This window comes from Vidua macroura, chromosome 21, assembly GCF_024509145.1.
Source record: "Vidua macroura isolate BioBank_ID:100142 chromosome 21, ASM2450914v1, whole genome shotgun sequence".
Lineage (NCBI taxonomy): Eukaryota > Metazoa > Chordata > Aves > Passeriformes > Viduidae > Vidua > Vidua macroura.
This window is the reverse complement of record NC_071591.1, coordinates 9020894-9036659: the sequence shown is the minus strand read 5'-3', so window position 1 is coordinate 9036659 and position 15766 is coordinate 9020894. Positions and strand designations below refer to the sequence as shown.

General features: G+C 50.7%; 1 protein-coding gene across 2 annotated transcripts in view; it reads left to right on the top strand.

Moving 5' to 3' along the window:
* The window catches only part of CACNA1B (calcium voltage-gated channel subunit alpha1 B), a 295914-nt gene extending 285204 nt beyond the window's left edge, over window positions 1-10710 (top strand). Inside the window, exons 42-48 of one of the 2 annotated variants that reach the window (XM_053996161.1) lie at window positions 375-502; window positions 1408-1534; window positions 1782-1799; window positions 2699-2809; window positions 7009-7216; window positions 7381-7589; window positions 9247-10710. In XM_053996161.1, coding sequence (XP_053852136.1) covers window positions 375-502; window positions 1408-1534; window positions 1782-1799; window positions 2699-2809; window positions 7009-7216; window positions 7381-7589; window positions 9247-9774 — 1329 coding nt within the window. In that variant the 3' untranslated portion in view covers window positions 9775-10710. Of the gene's footprint in view, window positions 1-374; window positions 503-1407; window positions 1535-1781; window positions 1800-2698; window positions 2810-7008; window positions 7217-7323; window positions 7590-9246 lie in introns of both variants that reach the window. The other variant, XM_053996160.1, reaches the window with a different exon arrangement.
* Window positions 10711-15766: the final 5056 nt, after the last annotated feature.

Genomic DNA, 15766 nt, shown 5'->3' with positions numbered 1-15766 from the left:
AAAGGGGATTGCAGCAGGGCTTGGGAGAACATCCAGAGGGAAGGGGGATTGCAGCAGGGCTTGGGAGAACATCCAGAGGGAAAGGGGATTGCAGCAGGGCTTGGGAGAACATCCAGAGGGAAAGGGGATTGCAGCAGGGCTTGGGAGAACATCCAGAGGGAAGGGGGATTGCAGCAGGGCTTGGGAGAACATCCAGAGGGAAGGGGGATTGCAGCAGGGCTTGACTTGTACCGGGGTCCCTCAGAGCCTCTCCCTGCTGTGCCCGGGCTGGCGTGGCCTTTCTGCTGTCCCAGGGTGGCAGAGTGGACTTTTCATGGAGTAGAAAAGCCCTGCAGCCCATCCCAGCTCTGACACCCCTCCCCTGTCCTTGGCAGCCCGGGCCAGTGTCCCTCTTCCACCCCTTGAAGGCCACCCTGGAGCAGACCCAGCCCGCGGCCTTCAGCAACGCCAAGGCCTTCCTGCGCCAGAAGAGCTCGGCCTCCCTCAACAACGGGGGAGCCTTGTGAGTATCCCCGAGCCCCTCCAGAGCCGCCCCACCTCGGGCTCACCCCTGCCACCACTGCTGCTCCGGTGGCTCTGGTGACACCGAAGCCAGCAGCCCCTTCTCACCCTGGCTGGGACAATTCCCGCTGGTGGCTCTGCTCCCACTGCGGTTATCCCGGTGCTGGTGGCGTTGGGATCTCCGTGTTTCCTTCATGAATCCTCACTGGAGAGCTTCCCAGGGTGAGTTTGCTCATGGGAATTTGGGACTGTTGCAAAACAACCAAACAAACCCCACAAATGAGTTTTTGGGAGGCCCTAGATCCTTGGGAATAAATTCATCCCTCGAGATTGTGGTGAGTGCTTGCCACAACATAATTTGGGAAAATTATGCCTTCATGAAGAGCTTTCCAAACACTCTTGGTGACACTGATCCCTAATCAATTCTCCATTTCCTGTTCTCCAGGTGATTTTCCTCTGGATCATGAGCACTGTGGAATTTTAGTGACAGCTGAGGTTTAAACATCCCAAATAATCCCGATGGGGAAGCCAACACTAGATTCAAGCTGAAGGGACTTCAGCATGGTTGAGGTGTTTGACCAGTGTCCAGCTGGTCCTACACACAAAATCGTTCTGAACTCCCAAATTCTTCATTGTCCATCAGGATTTTAGTGGCAGAAGTTGTTTTCCTTAATTATTAAAAAAAAAAAAAAAAAAAAAAAATCATAGTTGGTTTGATCTCCTTGTTCTCATGGGATCTTCATGTTCTACAGGGGAAAAACCCAGGGCACCTTAGAGCTTCACCAGCCCATCCTGCAACTGATTTTCACACGTGAAACCCCAGAGGGTGCTTGAGTTTGGTTTGCCAAATTTAGCAAAATCTCTTTGCAAAAGGATGAATCTTTTTCCCTCTTTTTCTTCGGACAGGCCACCCCCAGAGGGAGGGATCAAAGAGTCCAGTTCTTGGGGGACCCAGCGCACCCAGGACGTGTTTTATGAAACCAGGAGCCCGGCTTTTGAGCGAGGCCACTCTGAGGAGATCCCCATTGAGAGGGTGAGCAAATGGGGGGGGAGGTGCAGTTTTTAGAGCTGTGGGAGAACTTGAGAAATATAAGAAAATGTGTGGAAAAAGCAGGTGAAGATGGGGTGAGATGCAGGAGATTTTAGAGGTGTGGTAGAATTTAAGAAATTTAAGAAAATACTTAGAAAAAGCAGGTGAAGACGGGGTGAGGTGCAGGATATTTTAGAGCCATGGTGGATTTTCAGAAGTTTCAGAAACTGTTTAGAAAAACCAGGTGAAGACAGGGGGACCTGCATTAGCAGATCTGTTCCTTGAGGCAAGCATTGTTGTGCCTCTTGTTTGCTTGAGCGTTGTGGAGAAATCCCAAAGCTGGCAGCTCCCACAGCCTGATCTGGACGTGCTTTTCCTGGAATTCTGTCTTGCTGCCATAGGTTACCTCAGGCTGTCTCTTCTGATTTGCCAATCCCATTGTCCCAGCTCAGGTGAGGGGTTTCTGGTCAGAATGACCTGAGGGGTTTCCAAGGTCACAGCTGGGGCTCCTGGCTGGTGGAAGAGCTCATCCCACTGCTTGTGGGATGTCCTTGCTGAAGACAGAGTAACCTGGGCATTCCACTATGGGAATTAATCACACGGGACTCAGTTTTTTTCATGGTGGGAAAAAACCCTTCCTTAATCACACAACTCCTTCTTATCCAGGTTTACAGATCTCATGTGTGACTTCCATTGATCAGGAGCTTTCTTGCCAATTACTTTATTGCTCGTTAACAAGTTGTTATTCTGTATTAATTGGTCACTCAAACCCCTGGTGTGTACGTGCAGGGACAGTTGTTTCTGAGAGAGAGTTTTCATTTTTCTATCTAACAGTATAAAACCAGTTTATACAGGTATAAGTTGTTTTTTACCCAGGACTAGATTGCTATGCTAATGAACTGCTCACACCAGGATTGCTTTCACATGGGAACTTGCACAGTGCTGGCTTGACTTAGAAGAAATGACAGGCCAGCCAGAGCAGCCCTGATTTCATACGGCTTTTCTTTATAATTTTTCTACCTTACTGCAAAACTCCACAGCTCTTCAGTTGCTCTCTTTGCCACACCAGCATCTCTTCCCAGTCAAATCAAACTTCAAGAAGCTGATGGTAGTTTCAAAGCTGATGCTCCTGTTCTTGCTACTGAAACCATTCCATGTTTTGATCAGGTGGTAGAAATGAAGGAGATCAGCCCCACAGTTGCCAACGGAGAGCCCCAGCCAGGCCTGGAGAGCCAGGGCCGGGCGGCCTCCATGCCACGCCTGGCTGCTGAAACCCAGGTGAGAGGTGGGGAATTGGTGGGAGACTGAGAGCTGGCCAAGATCTCAGCTTCTTCTCTCTGCTTGTCGTGGCTTGGGAATATTGGTTTTAAAAGATCTGGAGACAGGAATCCAGGTCTTGTGCTGGGATGGCTGGGGTTCCCTGCCGGGGATAGCAGTGATTCCCTGCAGGGTGTGGCCGGGGTTCCCTGCAGGGTGTGGCCGGGGTTCCCTGCAGGGTGTGGCCGGGGTTCCCTGCAGGGTGTGGCAGTGATTCCCTGCAGGGTGTGGCAGTGATTCTCTGCAGGGTGTGGCCGGGGTTCCCTGCAGGGTGTGGCAGTGATTCCCTGCAGGGTGTGGCCGGGGATCCCTGCAGGGTGTGGCCGGGGTTCCCTGCAGGGTGTGGCAGTGATTCCCTGCAGGGTGTGGCCGGGGTTCCCTGCAGGGTGTGGCAGCTCTCCTGTCCTGTCACAGCACTGTCCCCAGTTTTTCTCCTCCCTCTTGCAGCACAAAGCAGCCCAGCTGGATCCCTCTGGCTGGGCCACCTGAGAGTGTCTGGGTCCCTGTTTGGGGACAAGGCCATTTGCAGGCTGTATTCCTGGAAGGCACTTTTCCTATTACTTGTGTGTTGTTTATCCAGCCAGCCAAGCTGTGTTCCTGTGCCCTATCCTTCCAAAAAGCTGCAGATGTGCTGTGACACACACAGGTGGATGCAGCAGGCACAGGCACTCCCTGGAAGCTGCACTGGGACACTGAGTGTGTTCCCTGTATTACTGACCTTGGCCAGTAATTTCCTGTTGAGGATTTCCCTTGTTGATTTATATAACTTATTTTCCAAAGAAATCTCCTCACTGGAGTTGACTTTCACAGCAACTTGTGGGCACTGCTGTGTGTGTAGGATGTCACAGATCATTTCTGGCCATTTCACATGTTTGTTGCTGTTTGTCCCCAGTGCTCCCAGCCACCATCCTGCCTCCTGTGTCACATCTCACCACTCGTGTCCTGCCTCATTCCCAGGGCCTGATTCACACAGCCAGGAGGGAGCAGCCTGGCCTTGGGCTGTTTCTGTGGCTCTCTGTGGGGAGCAGAATGTGAAGGATCTGCTGCACCCCAAAGTGAAACCCCGTGTTGTGCACACACAGCAATAGCTCCAACAGATGGAATTGTTGTGCCAACGTGTTGGAGGTGCCCCTTGCCAGCCAGAGGATTTCCCACCTGGCTCCAGAAACTGCAGCCTTTGTGTGAGCCCTGGGATTCTCAGAATTATCAGGAGCACTCCTCACTGTGCTTAATAAAAGCAACAGCCCACAAAGCAAAGCCCTTCCCCTTCCCAGAAATTGTCCTCTGTCCTAGACCACAGGTAACCTCTTTCCTTCCTTGGCAGTGCAGCTGGCAGAGCCTTCCCTTGGGAAGCTCCTCTCCATGGCAGTCGGACATTTATTTGCAGGAGTGTCCCTGACAGAAGCATGGCTTGTGTCCCCAGGGTGTCACTGCCCCTCGTGCCACACCTGGTTGTGAATCAGGCCCGGAATCTCAGATCTAACCTCATTTAATGGTACAATGTTCGGTGGTTGTAGCTTGGGTGAATAACTGATGTCCTTTCTGTGTGTGTCTCCCCCTCCACGCCCCCCACCCTCCCTCTCACGTGCTGCTCTGCCCCTCCCCAAACTTTGAGTTCTATCTAACTCTTATTTACAACGCTTTCTGTTCCTGGACACCTTCCTTTCTATTTGCCTCTCTCTTTTTATGTTCCACTTCTTTAAAAAACCCCCACCTCCCGTGTTTCCACCCTCCCTCTTTGCTGTCCTGCCCTCATCACCTCCCTCCCTGGTCGTCATCGTGTCTGCTGCACATCTGATGTCTGACACTGGCTGTACTGTGGGGCTGCTTCCAATAATGTCCCTCACCTTGTCCGAATTGTTTGCAGAGGAGCAAAGCACGGTCACCTGGGAGTTACCTGGCAGTATGTAGTTTGCACTAAATTGTATCCTATTAAATTCATCTTAAGAATGAATTAACCTTCCTTTAACCCTTGACTTTTCTCCCCTCTCATCTGGAGTCGCTCCGGCACAGCCGCTCTGTCTCTTCCCACTTTCCCCTCTGTCCATGGCTGCTCGCACGGGTAGCAGGGGTTGGGTGGGTGGGTTGCTTTATTTTGATTTGTTTCTTTTCATGCCTCGTTGCTCAGGAATTTACGCAGTGAAAACAGTTGCGTTGGTAATGAAGAAGCAATTAGGAGCTCTCTGCAGGGGTGCATGCAGTCTCCCGAGGCTTTTTGGGAGCCTGTGCCTCCCGTAACAAGAGCTTTGCCAGGATTTATGGAAAAGGGATTGATTGCTTTGCCAGTCATTTGTGTCAGTGGGACTTCTGTCCCTGGAATAAGCGTGGAAGCAGGACTAAAGCCCCCCACCCCCCCAAAAAAAAAAAGTTCATTTCTTGTCAATCTACATAAGGTTTTTTTTGTTGTTAGTGGTGGTTTGTGGTTTTTTTTGGGTTTTTTTTGTTTGTTTGTTTGTTTGTTTTTTCTGTTGCTTTCTTTCTGGCAGCCCCTCTACGGGTTTTGAAAATCTGTCTTTTTTTAGTGAGAAATACTTTCACTTCCCATATTTTGGCCCACCAGACTGTCCAGTTTACAGCCCCCCTGTCTTCCCCCAGCTGCAGGCTCAGCACTAAACAAGGACAGATACGAAGCTCCTGAGTATAATTTCTTGCACACACAAATGAGGGCCACAAGAGGTGACACTAACGTGGTCCTGCTGATGGAATTGGTGCTTCCAGGGCCACACCACAAGCTGTGCTGAGCTCCCTTATCCCAGGCTTGTGCCTCTGATAAACCTTCCAGCACCAGGATCCCAGCTGCCCTTCAGTGGGAAGCACCAAAATGTGGGTAACTGCCCAGATCGTGCCTTTACACCCAGGATAATCTGCTCTCAAGGGGAGGGAGAGTGGTTTTTCCACTCAAAATAATGAGCAGAGCTGTGAAACAGTTGGCTTTGCCTTGGGTAAATATCACAGGGAAGCAGAGATCTGGATTTCAGGATAAGCAAACAAAAGGGAGCAGACAGGAAAAATAATACAGAGCTCTTAGGAAAGGTTACAGTGAGCAGAGTAAATGTTCCCTGAGAGCTGGTGTTGGAGGCACTTATTGGACTGGGAATTCAAATAAGTGTAAGGCTGAGGGACTGGGGAACATCCTGAATTTCACTGTCGAGCTGGGGCGCTGTGCTCTGAGATCTCTCCTCTGGCACACGGCTCAGATGCAGTGACAGACCCAGGGAAGCAGCCACAGGATGGATGAGGTGTTGTCCCCACACAGAGCCAGCCAGAGGCTAGCAGAGAAGGAAATATGGGAACTGTCCCTGTTTTCTGAGCTTTATCCCTGGGCAGAGGGAGGGCAGAGGCTGTGAGAGGAGCTGTCCTGCAGGACACTTGTCTGGGGTTCTGCAGAACCTTTGTAAGGTTTTGTACCTAAAGGGAAGGGAGCAGGGTCTGGAGCTGCCACCAGCACAGGGAGGGGGTCCAGCAATGCTGTCACAGCTCTCAGTGCCCAGATGTTTGAACACAAATGTTTTAAAATCAGCAATAGCAAACCCAGGTGTTCCTTTCTGGAGATGTCCTGGTGGCATTGCAGGATGTACACGCTATCCCTGCCCCAGGCAAAGGGCTTCAGGGAGAGATGGTGGGACAAGAGAGGTTTAAATGTTTGATAGGAGTTTTTTTCACTGCAGAGAGATAGAAGGAATTTCCTGGTGGCTTCGCCTGTACCTCCCCTGATTCCTTATTTTTCTCCCCCTCCATGTGGTGCTCAGCAACGCTACCTGCTTTCCTCTTTGGAGCTGCTTTGGGATGCAGGCCCTGGAGCAGCTGTGGGTGCCCCTGGTGTTGGAGAATTCCCCTTGTGAGGTGCTTGGCTGCTGCTGTGCCCTGTGTCCCTGCTGAGCTCCCCGCTGGGTGTGCTGTGCAGTGCTGCCTGTGCCTCTGCTCCCGTGGTCCCCATGGATTGACACTCGGAGGTCACATTCATTCCCCAAATTTCGCACTCAATCCACATCCCACAAATCCTCCTGCCCATTCTGGTTGTCTCCAATTAACCATTTCTCTCCTTCCCCTCCTTGCCCCTTTCTCTTGCTGTTTAACCCCCTCCATGTGGGAACCAGGCAGCCGAGTGGGGTGGGGCGCCTTCCCTCACCCTGCTCCGTGTCCCTGCCTGTTCCCTGCAGCCCATCCCGGACACGAGCCCCATGAAGCGCTCGGTCTCCACGCTGACCCCGCAGCGCCCTCACGCCATGCACCTCTACGAGTATTCCTTGGAGCGGATGCCTCCGGAGCAGGGCCACCACCACCACCACCACCGCTGCCACCGGCGGAAAGAGAAGAAGCAGAAGTCCTTGGATAGGGCCGCCCATCACTTGGCTGATGGACAAGCTGGTGAGTGCTTTGCCAACGAGGATTTGTCCCTGGGAGGTCAGGGAGGAGATGTACGTCCCCTGTCCCTCTCCTTTCAGGTGGGGTTTGGGGTCCTGCTTGCGTGGAAGGACCTCCTCACCCCACACACGCTGGTGACCCCCTTTCCAACATTCTCCTTTCAGTAGCCCAGTCTGGAGAGTCTTCTTCCAAGGACAAGAAGCAGGAGCGTGGCCGCTCCCAGGAGAGGAAGCAGCACTCCTCCTCCTCCTCCGAAAAGCAGCGCTTCTACTCCTGCGACCGCTACGGCAGCCGGGACCGAGCCCACCCCAAATCTGCTGACCAGAGCAGGCCCACCTCCCCCAACGGGGGCCCAGAGCACGGCCCACACAGACAGGTGAGGAGAGGCAGGGTGGGGAAACAGCCCTGAGGTCTGCCAGGGATTTGTGCACCTTTTCTGTGTTTGGCTTAAATTAGAGGAGGTGGAAAGGCCAAGGAAGGTCAGGCAGTTGCAGATGAAGCCATTGAGGTCCTGCTTGGGGCCTCACACCAAGGCTGGAAAAATCCTCCAAGTCCAAGCTGTGCCCAATCCCACCTTGTCACCGGTCCACAGTGCCACATCCAGGCCTTCCTTGGACACCTCCAGGGATGGGGACACCAAACCTCCCTGGACAGCCCCTTCCAATGCCTGTCCACCCTTTCCAGGCAGAAATTCCTCCTGATGTCCAACCTGAACCTCCCCTGGCCCTCTTACATGGGAGCAGAGCCTGCCCCCCCCCCGGCTCCATGCTTTTGTCAGGGAGTTGTAGAAACCAAAGGGGTCCTCCCTGAGCTTCCTTTTCTCCAGGCTAAAATGTAGTTCTCCTTTCTTTGGTAATTGTGAGATGCTCAGGCCCTTGGGAGAAGCTGGGCAGCTTCCCCAGGATGCTGGAATGTTGCTGGTCACTGGGAGAGCCAGGCAGGGCAGAAGAAGCAGTGACTGACAGCCTGATGAGTTGATAGGAAGGAAAAAGTGCTCTTTAAAAATTAAAGGTCTGGTCTCAAAATGTTAGGTTGGGAAAGGCTGAGGGGATTGTTCAGTGTGCTCATGTCCTGCCTTGGGAGAATGTAAACAGAAATGGGAAGAGAGGGTACCTTTCCTTTCACTGTGGCATTTGTGTAAATTACTGCAGCTTAGTTCATTCTCACAAGGCATTATTAGTAACCCAGGAAGCTGCCAGACCCTTCTACCACTCCAAAATCAAATGTGCAATATTAAAGAGGAGAATGTGAACACATTTCTGTTAAAGGGACTTGTTAAAGCCTGTCCAAAAAGCTTTTGGTTGTTATTTTTTCAGAAGTTGGCTATTTAATCCAAAAGCACTTCATTCCCACCCTGCCAAAAGCAGTCACCCAGGTCCTCCTTCCATGCAGAATCCATAATAATAATAATAATAATAATAATAATAATAATAACCCATAATCCAGTTTTGGCAACAGAAATAGATTAATGGAATCCTAAAATGGTTTGATTTGGAGGAGACCCTAAAGCTTATCTCTTTCCAACCCCCTGCTGTGGGCAGGGTCACCTCCCACAAACCCAGCACGCACAACTGTGGGGTGAAGTTCTGCACAAACCCACCCCAAAGCAAAACTGTAAGAAAGCCAACAATAATTTGTAAAAATCCCCAATAACTCGGGTTTTTGAGCTGCTCCCAGGCCAGGTAAGGCGCATGTCGAGCCCTGTATGCTGTGGGTGCCTCCCCTGGGCAGTGTCCCCTCTGTTGGAGCCGTGTGCCAGTTTGCGTCCTACCGATGCTCTGCCCATCTCTGTTCCTACTGCTCCCAGACTTGAACTCTCCAGCTCTTCACATCTCGTGTTGAATTATCTCTCGAGAACCTCCCGCCCCGACTGTGCTTGTCTAAACTCTCTCTTTTTTTGCTTTTCTTTCCTCTTGTGATTCGTCTCCGCCTTCTGTTGCTTCTCCTTCTGTTTGATACCTGCCTGCCTTTGTGTTTGTCCGGTGTTTCCCTTTTTTTATTTTTTGATTTGCTCTGTTCCAATTTTGATGTAGGGCAGTGGTTCAGTTAATGGGAGCCCCTTGCTGTCGACATCTGGTGCTAGTACCCCCTGCCGGGGTCGGAGGCAGCTCCCACAGACTCCACTGACCCCACGCCCCAGCATCACTTACAAGACCGCTAACTCCTCGCCCGTGCACTTCACCACTTTCCAAACCCCCACGTTCTCCCCGGGCCGCCTGAGCCGCGGGCTGTCCGAGCACAACGCGCTGCTGCGGGGGGAGCAGCAGCCGCCCCCGCCCGCCGTGGCCCGCATCGGCTCCGACCCCTACCTGGGCCACCGCGACGCCGCCGCCGACAGCCCGCAGCGCGCCGCGCCCGAGGACACGCTCACCTTCGAGGAGGCCGTGGCCACCAACTCGGGCCGCTCCTCAAGGACTTCCTACGTCTCCTCCCTGACCTCGCAGTCGCACCAAATCCGCCGGGTGCCCAACGGGTACCACTACACGCTGGGGCTCAACACGGGCCCCGGCGCCAGAGGACGCAGTTACTACCACGAAGCCGATGAGGATGACTGGTGCTAGCGGCTCGGCGGAACCCTGCGAGGTGTGCGTGCTTAATAAGGATGAGTTTTATCATCTGGAGGGCTGGGAGCTCCCGTGGGGGCCCGGGGCCAGAGGCGGCCGGCGGGGCAGCCCTGAGGACTGCTCAGCGCCCGGGGCCGGAGATGCCCCTGCAGCCTCTCTCTCCTCTGTTGTTCTTTAGTTTTTTCCTTTTTGATTTGGTTTTTTTTTTTTTGCACTAGACAGATGGAGGAAGAAGGCTCCCTCCTTCTGGGGAAGGCAGCGGGAGGAGCACATCCCTCTCTGCCCCCTCCCCACTGCCTTGTCTAGTCCCGAGACACGCACCAGGCGCCAACCCGGCCACGGAGGCGAGGAGCCGGGAGAAGAGCGATCCTCACCTTCCACGGTGGAAAAGCAGAACTGTGGGTCCTTCTCACGATTGGCACAGTTTTGTTGGGCTATTTCTTAATTAATTTTCCATCATAATTCCCCCCTGCCAGGGTGGGAGCCGGGGGTCTCAAAGGGACTCGCGCAAACAACGCTCGCCCCCTGCGTTTTGTCTCGTTGAGCGCTGAGAAGGAAGAGATGCACCCAAGAAACTGGGAGAGGAGAAACACAGCCCAGAACAAAGGACAGTCCTTTGGGACTTGATGTTCAGCCACTGCAATCCTTTAGGGCAGAGCTGGTGCCACCCCCGAGCTGACCCTGCTGTGACACCACTGCCCCGGGGGTCTCTAATGTCACTCACCACCACATCGGGTCCTTCACACTGACACACGGTAAAGCCACAAGAGAGCTCCTTTGTAAGGACTGTTTCCTTGCTGCTGAGACTTTTCAATCCATCCCTCTCTCCTGTTGACTGCAACACACCCTCACTGTTTTGTCTTGTTTACAATATAAGCTTGATTTAGCAAAAAACAACTTAAAAAAAAAAAAGGTCCACAAAAAAAAAAACAACCCAAACAAAAAGAGGAAAAAAAAAAGCGTAGGGGTGAGAAGAAGAAATGTTATTGGTTTTATATCAAGCTATTAGATAGAACTTTAACTTTTCATTGTGTGCATTTTTGTAAATTGTACAGTAAAAAAAAAACCAAAAAAAAAGAAAAAAATTTCCTCTTTCTGTAGAGAATTAGTCCAATTGTCATTCCAGGTCCCACCGTTTCTACCGAATGCTCCAGTTGTTCACTACTAAGTGCCTAACCTTTGAAATCTTTCACAGTGACGATGCAACCTCTTGCTTCGAGGCATCAGAGCTTGGGCGAGCGTGGGGAGGGCCGGGGGGGCGGGGGCCGAGCGGCCGCAGCCTCGGAGGGGCCCTGGGGTCACTGTGCCCCAGGCTGGGAGCTTCCAGTGGGGAAGGCAAATGTGCTTTGGGTTTGGTTTGGGTTTTGTTGGCCTTTTATTTTATTTTTATTTTAGAATATATAAATATATATATATATAGATATAGATATAGTTTTATGGGTGAGAGGGGAGTGATTGCAGCAAACAAAGCCGGCCTTGTCTCATTGCCCAGTGGAGGAAATGTAGGTGGGAAAGGGCAGCATCTGCAGGGGTGCTCCTGCAGGAGAAGCAGCATCTCCCACAGGCCAGCTGAGAGAGCTCTGGCCGTGCATCATTGGTGTGGAGGGCAGTTGGAGTGAGTTGTTTTTATTGCCTGATAAGAGAAGGTTAAAAAATAGTGATGATAATAATAATAATAATAATCCAAACCTCTAACTCTGATTCTCAGGGATGAGATTTCTGCGTTCTTGCAACGACTCTTGTGTTGGCTGGTTTCTTTCTTTTGTGCCCGTGTGGATTCCTGCACTGTGAGCCTGGAAAAGGGCAAACGCTGTGCTGGCGGGGAGGGAGGCTGGGGGCAAAGCTCGGCCAGGACCTTGTGCCTGGGGCTCTGCTGAGCCCTTGTAGGGCTGGTTCAGGGCACAGGGCAGCCAGAGGACGTGGAGAGGCTAAAAGGTGAAAGGAGATGGGTGGGAGGTGCTGGGCACATCCCTGAAAACGCCGCTAGGAAAGAGGATAGGGTTGGAGAGTTGAATTTTTTCAGAGGATCTACCAAGCCCCAGACCTGTGGAACTTCTCCAGGCGCAGCGGTCGCGTGGGGTGGGTGGAAATCCCGCTGGCCCTGGCGATCTGTTCTGACCCTGGATTGCTTGGAGGGGATCAGATGCCACCAAAACGCTCAGGAGGTCTCTCATGCTCTCAGCAAAGTCTGTCAGCCTCAGGCAGGAGCAGTCTGCTCTAGGGTGGTTCTTCACATCTCCTGTAGCTCTTCTCTTGAGGAAACTCAACCCGGTTTTGTTCCCTCCCGTGTTTTGTTTTAATTTTGTTCTGTTCAGTAGCAATCTCTGGCCGATCTCATCCCTGGATTCTGCTAAAGGATAACTCCTGTCTGTATCTCTGTCTCTGTACTCGTGTGCGCTCGGAATAAAGGCAGTGTGGTAGCCAGAGGTCACGGCTGGCATTCCCAAACGGAGGGCTATGCAACCAGATGACACGTCCGGACACACACCCACCCCACCACCACTCTGAGACCTTCATCCATCTGTAGCTTTAGCTGCTGGATTTTCCTGTTTCAGGCTTCAGCACGATTGTGACCAAATGTTTTATACATTTTCCTGAAATGAAGGCACAAACACTTTATTTGAAATTTTCCAAGGGAACGTTCCTATTTTACTCCAGGAAGTCGAGGGGAAGGGACAACACCATCTCTCTGCCCGTGCATGCAAACACTGTACCCACACTGGAAAGCAACAGAGATGCCTTTCTATATGGAATAATTCTGTCTTTTCCCCTTTTTCCTCTCTCATTTTCCATCCCAAAACCCCCAGCCCCGCACTAACACAGCCTTGTGTCACCCCAATTCGTAGGCAGAGCACGAAGAAGAATCTCAAGTTGTCCAAATCCTCCACCCACCTCGTAGGGGTCGATGACAGTGACAGACAAGCCTGACCACAATTATCCATAACCCTTTCCCGACGTTTTTTTACAGCCTCTCTGCTGTCTCTCCATCTTTCCAAGAATCCTCATAGTGAGTTGCCAAACTTGAATTGCACCGATCAGTTTTCTGCATCCAGAACCAGTCTCGTAGTGGCTGTACTTTGAATAAGTAATGTTTGCATGTAATATATATACATATATACATATCTATAAAAAGTATGTGCATGGAAAATGTTTATCTTCGTACTTTTTTGATACAATGTATTCATCAGTTGTTAATTTTTAATTATATTTGATATAAATTTGGGGGTTTGTTGCAAAACTTTATATTTAAAAAACAGTGTGAAAAACGATCAAAGTTCCAACCATGCAACACAAGTGGAACTTTACCCAAAAAAAAAAAAAAATAAGGGAGAAAAAAATTATTGAGAAAAAAAAAGGTTCTGTGATTGCCTAGTTTGCTGCCTGAGTAATATTTATCAGCCAAACTTTGAATTCTGCAGTTGTTTCTACAATTCCATTTTGTATGAAGCAAAGTCCTTGAATTAAAATAAAAACTTAGCAAAAAAAACCAACCTGAGCAATTCCCAGACGGTGTGTGCGGTGTGCCTGCTGAGCGGGAGGCGCCGGAGGGCCGGCTCCGAGGGCCTGCCCACCTCCAGGAGTGACAGCCCGGGAGAAACTGCATCCCAGACTGGGATTTTGCAAGGAATTGGCCACGTCTGTGGGGCTTTTTTTGTCCATAGAGGCTTCACAGATGCTCGGTTTGAGTAGGGAGATGTTTGGAAATTTGTGGTGTGGATCCAGCATGGAGATGGCAGTTCCTGGAGTCCAACAGGCAGCAGAACTGTAAAGTTGAGGGTTAAAATCCCCCAGCAGCAATTGATTCCTGCCAGGTTTTTAACAGTCCTGTAAAACGCTGGCACAGGATGCCCAGGGAAGCTGTGGATGCCCCATCCCTGGAAACATTCGAGGTCAGGTTGGATGTGGCTCTGAACAAGCTGAAGGTGCCCCTGCTCATCCCAGAAGGGTTGGACTTGTGACCTTTAAAGGGTCTAACCCAAAATCTAACCCAGACTATTCGATGTGCTGGGTGTGTGGCCTCCTTTGGCTCTAACCCTGACTAAACCCCAGCCCCGCTCCCAGCTGGTGTTCCTGGGGCTCCCTCAGAAGTCAGCAGCGTGAGGGGTTGGATTGGTGTCAATCTGTGACCAGGCCCTGCTGTAGCACCTGGAAAAAAACAGAATTAATCTTAATCATACTTGTGGAATTAATCGGAAGTTGGTGCTTCCAAGGCTTGCACTGAGCAGAAAAACCCAAGGGCTGTCGGGACAGAAGGAAAGAACTTCTCATTTCTCTGCATAATTGGAGAATCCCCTTCAGTCCTTTCCAGGGACAGAAATCCACTGTGTTCCTCCTTCATCGGGGTCTTCTGGTGTCACACAACACCAAGGACTCTCCAAAAATTCTTGGATGCTGTAGAGCACTTTTTAGAGCACAAGGTCTTGACTTCTTCTCTCTTGTTGCATCTTTTCTGTGATGGGACCACCCAAGGTCCCACCTGAGATTTGGTGTGGAATGAAAGGAAAAGGTCCTCAAGCCCCTGATCTCCAGGTCAGGCTGGAGCTTGGGAAGATGTTTGGCTTGAGGTCACACAGTTCATGGTTAGCGAGGTTTGGGGCAGGAGAACTTTCCTTGGCTTGCAGCCTGGTCTGTGCAGGGTTTGGGGCTCTTGGCTGGATGACACTGAAGAGCAGGATTTTTATTAAATTTCTGAAATATCCCAAATAAACATGGAATGGAGATTTCTGAGCAGGGTACAAAGGAAGGTTTGAAGTGGAGGATTTTGGAATCAGTGTCCACCCTGACCACTGAGGGTACCCTGCAGGATTTGCTTCACCGCAACCACCTGGGGAGCTGGAATCTCCTGGGGGACAGCTGAGCAACCTCTCCCCTTCACACCTGGATCACAGAGACCTCCAAACCCACTTTACAACCCCATATGAGTTTTAAAACCCTAAAAGCCTTTTGGTGACTCTCTGCCCTTTTAAAGTATATTTTTTCCTTTCTTTCTCCTTGTTCCTCTTGTGTTCTTTGGCTCCAAGGCAGCAATGAAGCCATCAACTTCTCGAGGGCCTGCCTGAGCCCTGGGCTGGCGGAGCTGGAACAGGCAGGATCCCTGATCCCACACTCAAAGCCTCTCCCACATCCGAGATGCTGGAGCCTGAACTTCTGGGTTTGAGTTCATCTGAATCCCAAAAATGGCTTTATTTTTGTTTCTCATTCCATTCCTGGTGGAACGTTTTGCTGTCAGGGTGTTTTCCCCCCAGGGACACATCTTTCTAGCAGAGACCATGCAATTTCCATTCCCTTTATTCTCTGTGGATAAAACCTGGATCAGCTTTTCCTAGGCCAGCACCCCACACCCGGTTGTGCCATTAGGGGGTAGCATTTTCAGGCTTTTTCTACTTTCTAGGGAAAAAAAAAAAAAAAACAAAAAAACAACCAAAAAAACAAAACAAACAAAAAAAAAAAAAAACACAAAAAAACCAAAAAAACCCCACCAAAACAAAACACTGATTCAAAAGGTTTGAGAGTCATTCCCTGGAATATTTGTCTTGGGATGCAGAAGATGCAGGGTGAGATGCTGAGCACACCTGAGTTCCAGGTGCTCAAGGAATTTGGCTTTTTTAATTCTCTGGAGCATGAAAAGCTGGGATCATCCACTGATTCCTCATTCCAGCCACATTTCAGACAGCACCCACAGACTCCTACATCCCCTCCAAGGTGACGGATTACTCATCCCAGTGTATTCATCCCTCTTTATCAAGCCTGAGCAGATCTCCTGATATTTTCCAGGCTGTGAAAACACCGTTTTCAGAAAGTGCCTGATCGTGATAACAAACCTCAACTCAACACTGTCACTCAGCACTTTCCAAAATATTTTGCAGAAGAGGCGAATTTTGCATTTTTATGTAATTTAAAAAAAAAAGTCACTTGAGACCCTTGAAAGGGACTAAATTGCCCACGGTCACCCAGCAAGTGAGGACAAGGTTAAGGCTGTTCTGTGTCT